This window comes from Siniperca chuatsi, linkage group LG20 (assembly GCF_020085105.1).
Source record: "Siniperca chuatsi isolate FFG_IHB_CAS linkage group LG20, ASM2008510v1, whole genome shotgun sequence".
NCBI classification, from domain to species: domain Eukaryota; kingdom Metazoa; phylum Chordata; class Actinopteri; order Centrarchiformes; family Sinipercidae; genus Siniperca; species Siniperca chuatsi.
In genome coordinates this window covers 1,562,228-1,574,283 of record NC_058061.1, presented here as the reverse complement: position 1 = coordinate 1,574,283, position 12,056 = coordinate 1,562,228, and the positions used below count along the sequence as shown (strand labels likewise).

At 46.8% G+C, this 12,056-nt stretch overlaps 1 protein-coding gene across 3 annotated transcripts in view; it reads left to right on the top strand.

Annotated features, from left to right (window-relative positions):
* LOC122867612 (hepatic leukemia factor-like) overlaps positions 1 to 12,056 on the top strand; it is a 29,677-nt gene extending 17,621 nt beyond the window's left edge. For 2 of the 3 annotated variants that reach the window (XM_044178616.1, XM_044178615.1), the window contains 2 exons: positions 6,844 to 7,058; positions 8,213 to 12,056. In XM_044178616.1, the coding sequence (XP_044034551.1) occupies positions 6,844 to 7,058; positions 8,213 to 8,428 (431 nt within the window). In that variant the 3' untranslated portion in view covers positions 8,429 to 12,056. Of the gene's footprint in view, positions 1 to 6,843; positions 7,059 to 8,209 lie in introns of all 3 variants that reach the window. The other variant, XM_044178614.1, reaches the window with a different exon arrangement.

Genomic DNA, 12,056 nt, shown 5'->3' with positions numbered 1-12,056 from the left:
GTAAATTGAACAAGGTTTACCCGTACCTATTTTAATATAATTTGGTCACGTTTAGCGGGCCGGACTAATAAGCCCCCGTGTGTGGCCCGTGAGGCCGTAATTTGCCCATGTCTGGTCTAGCCCCACCTTTACCCTAAAACGAACCTAAACCTGAGTCTAAGCTTAATCCTAAAACCAAGTCTGAACCTTCAAACTGTCCTTTTAAGCACTTTGCAAAAACGTCCCTCGCTCCAAGCTGTGAATCTGTAACTGGTCCTCACAAAGACGGAGGACGTCCGGGAGCACACGCTCACCTGCCGCCCGACCTCTGTCGGACCAGCTGGAGAGGAAAAACAAACAGGGGGGGGGCATCAGATCTGCAGATCTCGTCAGACCGGCCTGATAAAGCAGAGTTCTTGTTGGCTGGTTGTTCTCACCTCCTTCGCTTGTAAAAATGTGACTTTTTAAAACAAATATTTGCTGTTTGTACTTTTTAAATCCGAGCTCTCCCTTTCCTGCTAGAGAACCGGACAGAAATAAAAAATATGGTAACTATGATAACAAGAGACTTTTTGATACTAAGTCAAACTTCTTTCTTTCAAACTTTTTTTTGAAGTTTTTAAGACAAAATTGCGAGTTTTCATCTGAAAATTCTTGTTCATTTGAAACTAAGGTGAATTATTAATAGTTCGTGACTTAATAGCTCATAATTTTGAGAAGTCAGGAATGTGACTTACTATCTCATACAGTAATTTTGACTTACCATAACTTTGTCATTGATTTGTTTTTCAGTTTCTGGCACAAACGGGCTTCCATACGGCCGTCCGGACCGTAACGGCTAGTTAAAGAATGAAAATAATAATTAATAAAGCAGGGATTGTTTCCTGGAGGAGACCTCGTGTGTGTAACAACGCTGCGCTCACTGAATGAACACAAGCTTCCTTCATCTAAACTGCAGTTTGTATTAAAATGATTTTCCAGTTTTGTATCGCTGAGAGTCTGAAACTAAAGCAGCGCTGGCAGCAGGTGCCGTTCTTCTTCTTCTGTGTTACATAATGTCCGTCTGTCCCGAGAGATGAAGGAAAAAGCTGCTGAAGCTCAGCGATGGCTGGGAATTAAACCCCAAATCTAATTCCAGGTTGTTGGTTATTGTTAGAAATGTTACTTCAGTTCACTGCAGAGCGAGCAGAGGAGGCTGTAACTAACTGACCCCAGCTCCGCTTTCATCCCCGACACATCTGTGATCCGTAGCTCCTCGTCGGAGAGATGAATGGATCCACTTTTATATTTTCACGATACAGTAATGTGCCCACGTGTCCCCTGTCCTCTGATCCGCCGCGGCCCACACAGCAGAGAGGAGGCCCGTTAGAGGATCGGGGCTAAATTCTCAGGACTGGAAGCCTTCGAGCTGCAAACAGCTTTTATTTTTATGGATAAATGTCTCTCGTCTGTCCCCGAACCTGCTCACCGTCTCTTCATTGTCGCACAGAGCTGGGTTTGATGCTAAAAACACAAACGCACTGTTTCGTCCTGCTGCTGAACGGTTTAACTTCAGGCCCGTCGCCATCTGCTGGCTGCAGCTCGTCACCGCAGCCTCAGAGGAAGAAGCACGTCTCCATAACTAAATATAGATGCGTTCCTTCAAAACATGAGTCATTTAAATCTTAATTAGCATCAGTAGTAAAATGTATTCATGTGTCTAAATACTAGCTTGTACATTTTATTTATAGTATTTTTTCATGTTTACTTATAGATATGCTTTTTCTTTTCTGGTCAGGGTCAGGGTCGTACATCCGGTGTTCATTTGGGCAGATCTGTCGAAGAGTTAGTAGCAGCTTAATATCGTAAGACACTTTTCAGGTCTCATCGGTTGAAAACTGACAGTGAAGCTCAAAAACAGCAGGTCAGGTTTCGTCACAGGAAGCCTTTGTGTGAGATGCTGTGCCCTCTGACTCGGCTTGTTTTCCTCCAGGCCTCCCGAACTCCAGGAACACTCCCAGCCCCATCGACCCAGACTCCATCCAGGTTCCCGTCGGATACGAGCCCGACCGGCTGACCTGGCTCTGTCCAGCGTGCCGGGCAGGAGCTGTTCGACCAGCGCAAACGCAAGTTCTCGGCCGAGGAGCTGAAACCGCAGCCCATGATCAAGAAAGCTCGCAAGGTCTTCATCCCAGAGGACCTGAAGGTAATTTGGAGCTGGTTCTGACGAGATGAAGGTGGCTAAATGCTGCTGGAGGTCTTTTTTCCTGATATTTTAGTCCCAAAAGCTTGAAACGAGCTTGTTATGCAACGCAAGCTGATTTCCTGTCTGTGTTTTTATAACCTGTGAGAAATACACGAGGGACGTGCAGAACTGCGACTCTGGCGTTCAGTTTGAACCGTTGGTGCTGATTATAATCGACTCAGCTTAAACCTGCACGGCATGCTGGGACAGAACGAGCAGGTGGAGAGGTGGACTCGCTGTCTTTCATTCCGCTCTCAGATCGCTACTCTCCTATTGGCCGGGTCCCGCTCCGGGGGGGCGGGGGGCGGGGGGCTCCTGGTTAAGAGGCTTATATGAGACTGAGTGAGAAAGCAGCGCTGTTCGTGATCCTCCCGCCCGCTTCTCCGTCTCCTGCGCTGGGAGGTCAGGCTGACAGGATTTGGCTTTTAATTTGTTCCAATAAAAAGTGGATCTGCGTGGCTGCAGGCCAGGGGGGGGCGGCCGAACGCTGGCGGTGAAAGCAGCTCTGCAGAGACTTCAGGGGGGGTGAAGTGATGTTTGACCACCTGAGGACAGAAAGACACGACGCTCGCTCGTTGAATCTGGCAATAGTTCCTTCTGAAAACACAAACTGTGGCTTTTACGTTTCTGCTTTGGTGCATTTAAACAAACAGAGGAACATCATGCTAATCAGTGAGCTTTAGAGGTTGGCAGGTGTATTTTTGAACTTTGGACACAACCAGGCTAGCTGTTTCCCCCTGCTTCCACTCTTTATGCTAAGCTAGGCTAATTGTCTCCTGTACTCAACACACAGACATGAGACTGATATTCTCATCGAGCTCTCCAAATCAGTACAACAGTTCCTTTAAGCCAATTATCGAACCGCTGATTAGAAAGATAAGAAACGTCTGTTACAGTTTCTTCTAACTGCAACAAACTTGTACTTCTTGTGTGTTTGTGTTTTTGTGTGTTTGTGTTTTTGTGTGTTTGTGTGTTTGTGTGTTTGTCGTCTGGTTGGATTCCAGTAACTTTTCATAAGAGACGGAACTAACGGGGGAAATGAATAACTTTTATGTTTGTCTCTCTTTGAAGTATTCCCCTTTTTTCACGTCTCCCCTCTCCTCCCTTGTGTCCTTCGAGCAGGATGACAAATACTGGGCCAGGCGCAGGAAGAACAACTTGGCGGCCAAGCGGTCCCGGGACGCGAGGCGGCTCAAAGAGAACCAGATCGCCATCCGAGCCGGCTTCCTGGAGAAGGAGAACTCTGCTCTGAGGCAGGAGGTGGCCGACCTGAGGAAAGAGCTGGGACGCACCAAGAACATCCTGCGCCAAGCACGAGGCACAGCACGGGCCGCTGTGAGGACACACACACACACACACACACTGAGGATGACGACCCTGCCTCCTCCTGATCCACCAGCGACCCCCTCTCACTTCTCCTCCACACACAGTCCTGATGGCTCAGCTCGGCAGGTAAAGGGTTAATACAGACACGAACACGGAAACAAGTTGACTTGAAGCTGAACGTCGAATATTTCCCTGAAGGTCCTTCACTGCTGCTGAAAATAACATGATTACAAAACTTAATTCTGGTGTTGTTCTGTGTTTTTCTTGTCAACAAATCCAACGTTCAGACTCAACCCAGCAGCACGTCGCTCCGTCTCTCAGCACCGTCTGACTTCCTGTCTCGCGGCTCTCAGCTGCGAGCCCATTGGTTCCTGCTGAAGATCTTTAAAAACTCCTCACAGATCTGTAGTTTGATGTTTAAAAGGCTCAGTAGTTTCCTCAAACAGCTGCTCGCTGTAGTTTTTATCAGACCAACAGGAGGAAACAGTGCATCTGTTGGGGACTATTTCCAGCGGCGGATGAATCCACATGTGGTGCTGCAGCAGGACGGTGTGTGTGGGGCTGAGGCAGAATAAACGCCTGTTAGCAGATACGTTAAGCTGCTGGTCTGAGTCTGAACATACAGAAATACAGAAAATCACCAGACTTTTCCTTTAAATTACAAGAAGTAAAGAAGCACAGCACTAAAAATATCCAGAATATGAGTCAACGCATTTTATTGTTCGCTTTGGCACCGGATTATTTCCTGTTTCCGAGCCAGGAGGATTATCAACAAAACCTTTCATGTCTTTATAATATTCCCGGCTCACGAGCTGACATTTATCATCCGTTTCCATGGTAACAGCCATGAATATGCAAGGCTCATTGTACGAATTGTTTTCCAAATGCATTAATTCAATTAATAATTAATTTATTAAATTTCAGTTGAACAAACACAGCAGAAAAACACATTCAGTTTCATCAAGTGTCAAAAGATCAACAACTTGTTTTGCCAGTGCATCAATAAACGCAGCAGAAAAACGCAGTTTGCCGGTGAAAAGAATGTCGCCTAGTCTGTAAATCAGCTGCCGACCTCTGAGCCGTAGCCGCCCGTTCCTGCGCCGGCTGCTTGCTAGCGTAGTCGTAGACTCTTTGAAAACCGCGACAGTTTCTTGGCATATTAGGCATACGGCCTTTGATCGAAAATATCTAGTTGTCCGCTCCGTATTAAACACTCGGCACTCACTGTCCACGTTTCTTTTCTTTGATAAGCTCATTTTTGCAGAAATAAGAGAAGAAGAGAGTAACACACGCGAACAAGGTCAATGTAGCTGAAGGGCGCCATCTTTTGGGGAAACGTGGGCATTACAGGGAAAGGTAAATTGAACAAGGTTTACCCGTACCTATTTTAATATAATTTGGTCACGTTCGGCGGGCCGGACTAATAAGCCCCCCGTGTGTGGCCCGCAGGCCGTAATTTGCCCATGTCTGGTCTAGCCCCACCTTTACCCTAAAACGAACCTAAACCTGAGTCTAAGCTTAATCCTAAAACCAAGTCTGAACCTTCAAACTGTCCTTTTAAGCACTTTGCAAAAAAACGTCCCTCGCTCCAAGCTGTGAATCTGTAACTGGTCCTCACAAAGACGGAGGACGTCCGGGAGCACACGCTCACCTGCCGCCGACCTCTGTCGGACCAGCTGGAGAGGAAAAACAAACAGGGGGGGGGCATCAGATCTGCAGATCTCGTCAGACCGGCCTGATAAAGCAGAGTTCTTGTTGGCTGGTTGTTCTCACCTCCTTCGCTTGTAAAAATGTGACTTTTTAAAACAAATATTTGCTGTTTGTACTTTTTAAATCCGAGCTCTCCCTTTCCTGCTAGAGAACCGGACAGAAATAAAAAATATGGTAACTATGATAACAAGAGACTTTTTGATACTAAGTCAAACTTCTTTCTTTCAAACTTTTTTGAAGTTTTAAGACAAAATTGCGAGTTTTCATCTGAAAATTCTTGTTCATTTGAAACTAAGGTGAATTATTAATAGTTCGTGACTTAATAGCTCATAATTTTGAGAAGTCAGGAATGTGACTTACTATCTCATACAGTAATTTTGACTTACCATAACTTTGTCATTGATTTGTTTTTCAGTTTCTGGCACAAACGGGTTTCCATACGGCCGTCCGGACCGTAACGGCTAGTTAAAGAATGAAAATAATAATTAATAAAGCAGGGATTGTTTCCTGGAGGAGACCTCGTGTGTGTAATAACGCTGCGCTCACTGAATGAACACAAGCTTCCTTCATCTAAACTGCAGTTTGTATTAAAATGATTTTCCAGTTTTGTATCGCTGAGGAGTCTGAAACTAAAGCAGCGCTGGCAGCAGGTGCCGTTCTTCTTCTTCTGTGTTACATAATGTCCGTCTGTCCCGAGAGATGAAGGAAAAAGCTGCTGAAGCTCAGCGATGGCTGGGAATTAAACCCCAAATCTAATTCCAGGTTGTTGGTTATTGTTAGAAATGTTACTTCAGTTCACTGCAGAGCGAGCAGAGGAGGCTGTAACTAACTGACCCCCCAGCTCCGCTTTCATCCCCGACACATCTGTGATCCGTAGCTCCTCGTCGGAGAGATGAATGGATCCACTTTTTATATTTTCACGATACAGTAATGTGCCCACGTGTCCCCTGTCCTCTGATCCGCTCGCCGCGGCCCACACAGCAGAGAGGAGGCCCGTTAGAGGATCGGGGCTAAATTCTCAGGACTGGAAGCCTTCGAGCTGCAAACAGCTTTTATTTTTATGGATAAATGTCTCTCGTCTGTCCCCCGAACCTGCTCACCGTCTCTTCATTGTCGCACAGAGCTGGGTTTGATGCTAAAAACACAAACGCACTGTTTCGTCCTGCTGCTGAACGGTTTAACTTCAGGCCCGTCGCCATCTGCTGGCTGCAGCTCGTCACCGCAGCCTCAGAGGAAGAAGCACGTCTCCATAACTAAATATAGATGCGTTCCTTCAAAACATGAGTCATTTAAATCTTAATTAGCATCAGTAGTAAAATGTATTCATGTGTCTAAATACTAGCTTGTACATTTTATTTATAGTATTTTTTCATGTTTACTTATAGATATGCTTTTTCTTTTCTGGTCAGGGTCAGGGTCGTACATCCGGTGTTCATTTGGGCAGATCTGTCGAAGAGTTAGTAGCAGCTTAATATCGTAAGACACTTTTCAGGTCTCATCGGTTGAAAACTGACAGTGAAGCTCAAAAACAGCAGGTCAGGTTTCGTCACAGGAAGCCTTTGTGTGAGATGCTGTGCCCTCTGACTCGGCTTGTTTTCCTCCAGGCCTCCCGAACTCCAGGAACACTCCCAGCCCCATCGACCCAGACTCCATCCAGGTTCCCGTCGGATACGAGCCCGACCCGGCTGACCTGGCTCTGTCCAGCGTGCCGGGGCAGGAGCTGTTCGACCCGCGCAAACGCAAGTTCTCGGCCGAGGAGCTGAAACCGCAGCCCATGATCAAGAAAGCTCGCAAGGTCTTCATCCCAGAGGACCTGAAGGTAATTTGGAGCTGGTTCTGACGAGATGAAGGTGGCTAAATGCTGCTGGAGGTCTTTTTTCCTGATATTTTAGTCCCAAAAGCTTGAAACGAGCTTGTTATGCAACGCAAGCTGATTTCCTGTCTGTGTTTTTATAACCTGTGAGAAATACACGAGGGACGTGCAGAACTGCGACTCTGGCGTTCAGTTTGAACCGTTGGTGCTGATTATAATCGACTCAGCTTAAACCTGCACGGCATGCTGGGACAGAACGAGCAGGTGGAGAGGTGGACTCGCTGTCTTTCATTCCGCTCTCAGATCGCTACTCTCCTATTGGCCGGGTCCCGCTCCGGGGGGGCGGGGGGCCGGGGGCTCCTGGTTAAGAGGCTTATATGAGACTGAGTGAGAAAGCAGCGCTGTTCGTGATCCTCCCGCCCGCTTCTCCGTCTCCCTGCGCTGGGAGGTCAGGCTGACAGGATTTGGCTTTTAATTTGTTCCAATAAAAAGTGGATCTGCGTGGCTGCAGGCCAGGGGGGGGCGGCCGAACGCTGGCGGTGAAAGCAGCTCTGCAGAGACTTCAGGGGGGGTGAAGTGATGTTTGACCACCTGAGGACAGAAAGACACGACGCTCGCTCGTTGAATCTGGCAATAGTTCCTTCTGAAAACACAAACTGTGGCTTTTACGTTTCTGCTTTGGTGCATTTAAACAAACAGAGGAACATCATGCTAATCAGTGAGCTTTAGAGGTTGGCAGGTGTATTTTTGAACTTTGGACACAACCAGGCTAGCTGTTTCCCCCTGCTTCCACTCTTTATGCTAAGCTAGGCTAATTGTCTCCTGTACTCAACACACAGACATGAGACTGATATTCTCATCGAGCTCTCCAAATCAGTACAACAGTTCCTTTAAGCCAATTATCGAACCGCTGATTAGAAAGATAAGAAACGTCTGTTACAGTTTCTTCTAACTGCAACAAACTTGTACTTCTTGTGTGTTTGTGTTTTTGTGTGTTTGTGTGTTTGTGTGTTTGTGTGTTTGTCGTCTGGTTGGATTCCAGTAACTTTTCATAAGAGACGGAACTAACGGGGGAAATGAATAACTTTTATGTTTGTCTCTCTTTGAAGTATTCCCCTTTTTTCACGTCTCCCCTCTCCTCCCTTGTGTCCTTCGAGCAGGATGACAAATACTGGGCCAGGCGCAGGAAGAACAACTTGGCGGCCAAGCGGTCCCGGGACGCGAGGCGGCTCAAAGAGAACCAGATCGCCATCCGAGCCGGCTTCCTGGAGAAGGAGAACTCTGCTCTGAGGCAGGAGGTGGCCGACCTGAGGAAAGAGCTGGGACGCACCAAGAACATCCTCGCCAAGTACGAGGCACAGCACGGGCCGCTGTGAGGACACACACACACACACACACACTGAGGATGACGACCCTGCCTCCTCCTGATCCACCAGCGACCCCCCTCTCACTTCTCCTCCACACACAGTCCTGATGGCTCAGCTCTCGGCAGGTAAAGGGTTAATACAGACACGAACACGGAAACAAGTTGACTTGAAGCTGAACGTCGAATATTTCCCCTGAAGGTCCTTCACTGCTGCTGAAAATAACATGATTACAAAACTTAATTCTGGTGTTGTTCTGTGTTTTTCTTGTCAACAAATCCAACGTTCAGACTCAACCCAGCAGCACGTCGCTCCGTCTCTCAGCACCGTCTGACTTCCTGTCTGCGGCTCTCAGCTGCGAGCCCATTGGTTCCTGCTGAAGATCTTTAAAAACTCCTCACAGATCTGTAGTTTGATGTTTAAAAAGGCTCAGTAGTTTCCTCAAACAGCTGCTCGCTGTAGTTTTTATCAGACCAACAGGAGGAAACAGTGCATCTGTTGGGGACTATTTCCAGCGGCGGATGAATCCACATGTGGTGCTGCAGCAGGACGGTGTGTGTGGGGCTGAGGCAGAATAAACGCCTGTTAGCAGATACGTTCGCTGCTGGTCTGAGTCTGAACATACAGAAATACAGAAAATCACCAGACTTTTCCTTTAAATTACAAGAAGTAAAGAAGCACAGCACTAAAAATATCCAGAATATGAGTCAACGCATTTTATTGTTCGCTTTGGCACCGGATTATTTCCTGTTTCCGAGCCAGGAGGATTATCAACAAAACCTTTCATGTCTTTATAATATTCCCGGCTCACGAGCTGACATTTATCATCCGTTTCCATGGTAACAGCCGCCTACCAGCTGCTTAAAGACGGGCGGTTTGCTCCCGAGCGGCGGCCGTCTCCCTGCCGAGAGCTGAGGCCGTTATTCAGGATTATTAAACACGCACACACACACACACACACACACACACACACACCTGTTAGGACGTCTCTTTGGCTCACCACGAACACTAAACGGCCGCCTCATTAACCCACCGGATGTCTGACCTCTGACCTCTGACCCCTCCTCTGCCAGTGTACAGTAACGGCACTGCAGAACTACCGACGGCTCGCTCTGTGCAGACTCCGCCCCCTGCAGGTGCTGTTCCCACAATGCACCTGTTCACATGTACATACCCGCCTTCATTCTGCTCCTGATGACTTTCTATATGAATGTGTACCGCCTCCTGCCGCTCTCCTATTGGTCAATCAGCAGCCTTTTAAGCAGTATTCTTCTGCAAGGAGCAAACAGAAAGCGCAGGACGTCATAACTTTAACATGCACTCGCTGACTTTGATATAGCGCCCTGAAATGTTTTAAGAAACTTTGAAATTAGTTATTTTTTTATACGCCCAAAATTTGTTAACAGCCCCCAAAATTTGTATAATCATCAAATTTGCTGTAACAACATCAGAGAGTGTTTCGCTTTAAATACTTCAGCTATGACAGAAACAGTCAAGAGACGAACCCAAAGACAGAGAACATTTTCAGTTTGCTTTTGTGGCCCCCGGGGCCCTCGACAGCCTCTTCGTCTGCTTCTGCCTCAGGCTCTTTGCTCACACACGAGCAGGCCGGACGACTGCTTCAGCTCATGTACAGTTTCTGATCAGCGCCGCCATAATCGACCAGCAATACATTTTATTTTCAGCGTCGGAGGTGAATTCAGGCTGCAGCTCCGGAGCGTCCGAGGACAGACGGGACGTTTTCCCTGCAGGTCGCCCGTGTAATGTTTGTCTCTTTGTGTTTGAGATGAGCGGTATGTGTCTTGTCACTGTACACGTGCTAAAGTCCTGAATTTGCTGTGTGCTGCCTGTTCAGACGCAGAAACGGAGACGGGCGGCGGCGTGGAGATCTCCATCTCGATGTGCTTTGAAAGCTGGAAAATCAAAAGAATCTAGAGATTCGGTTTTCATACACTCTTTTGTTTTCAATGTACAGTGATGAATTGTAGCTTGTTTGTGTCCGTTTGAAAATCTATCTAAGCTAAGAACTTAAAATAAAAATCCACGAAGAGTCCAAACTCAGCTTTTCAGCTACATCCAGCCAGTCTCCTCTAACTTTTCAGAAAAGTTTGAAAGATCAGGATTCATTTCAGATTCCGTTTAACTTGTGTCCGCGCGAGATGACGTCCTTTCGATCATCTTCCGGGGCTTCCCAGGTGCTGCACGTCTGTTTGAGTTTCTTGCTCTCTCATTTTTAAACTGTGATCAGCACATCATGCTGGAGTGGACGCAGCAGAGGCGTCTGCAGAAACGCACTCCAGCTTTATGTCCCTCTAACTGGCCTCTTCAGTGGACCGGGCGGATCCTGTTCTCGCAGGATGAATAGAGGAGGAAGGCACGTGCAGGGATGAGCCGGCCGGCACCAGCTGAGCGGTGACCTGACGTGTCGAGTGCAGCTCGTTACGCAACCTTACGGCAGCGTCACGGAGGCGTGGCAGAGGCAGGTTTTCAGTCTGAGCGGTCCTGAACGTCACCGCGTCGTGCCGTCAGTAAACACGACGCTGTTTTTGTCTTTGCAGGCTCATTAGTGGAAGCTGATCTGCGGCTTTTTACAACTTGGGTCTCGTTTCATTTCAAGTGTTTTTTGGTCGTTGTTGTTTTCTAAAATAAGACCCGTGTTGTCAAAAAAGAAGAATATGATTTTCCTTTAACAAACTATTATATGCTCTTGCTGTTTATTGATCGCTGTCCTCAAACCGTTCACGCTTTTGTTCTGAAGGCGGTGCAAAAGTTAAAGACTCACCTCTGTCTTTTTGAAATCATTATAGAAACCAGGCTCGTTCCCTTCGGTGCAACAGGTGGCTCTTTATGGCTTTGGCATGAACTTTGATTTTCTTTTTCTCTCTGTCATACTTTCTGAAGTGTAGCTCAGCGCCGAGTACGCCCCCCGATGGCCGAGTGAGACATGAATGTACATTTGAAGTGAGTGGTGTTGTCTTCTACTGTGGAATCACTTTAGTACTCTTTACTACAGACCAAAAGAATACGTTACATAAAGGATATATTGATATATTAAAGGTTTTAATGTTTATACAGAGCTATTCTTCTTGTTTTTTGTACAGTCTGATTTCCTACATAGATATTTCCTGTGTATTTTGGAAAGGTTACATGAATATAAGCAGAATATTACACATATAAATAGATTCAGAAACATTACCAAAACACTGTGCCCGGCCAGTCCGGGCGATGCATGGGCATTACGAAAATCCTCCAAGGTTTGTTTGTGTCCGATCCTTTCCTCCCTGCGTAGTCAAAATACCTCAGACAGCCTCCATCACACCTGTGCAGGTGTTTTTGCACCAGGTGCTCCGCTCGTCCTCTTTCGCTTTTCGGCGAGGACACAGTCGCCTCCTTGTAGATGCTTACGTAGCTTCTCGGCTGGATTTGGCCCAGAGGAATGTATCCACCCGCCCTGAAGCACTTTCTTCTTTCTCCTGTTCGGTCGTTCCTTTTGTTCGGTGTGATTTCTCTCTCTCTGCTTCTTCAGAGCCTCTAATATTCTCTGTTCTGTTTCAATCTGTGTTCAAAGATATTTTTCCTATATTTGTCCTCGATTATGTTTCTAATGATCAAAATAAGAATAAAGAAATAAAAGTTTAAA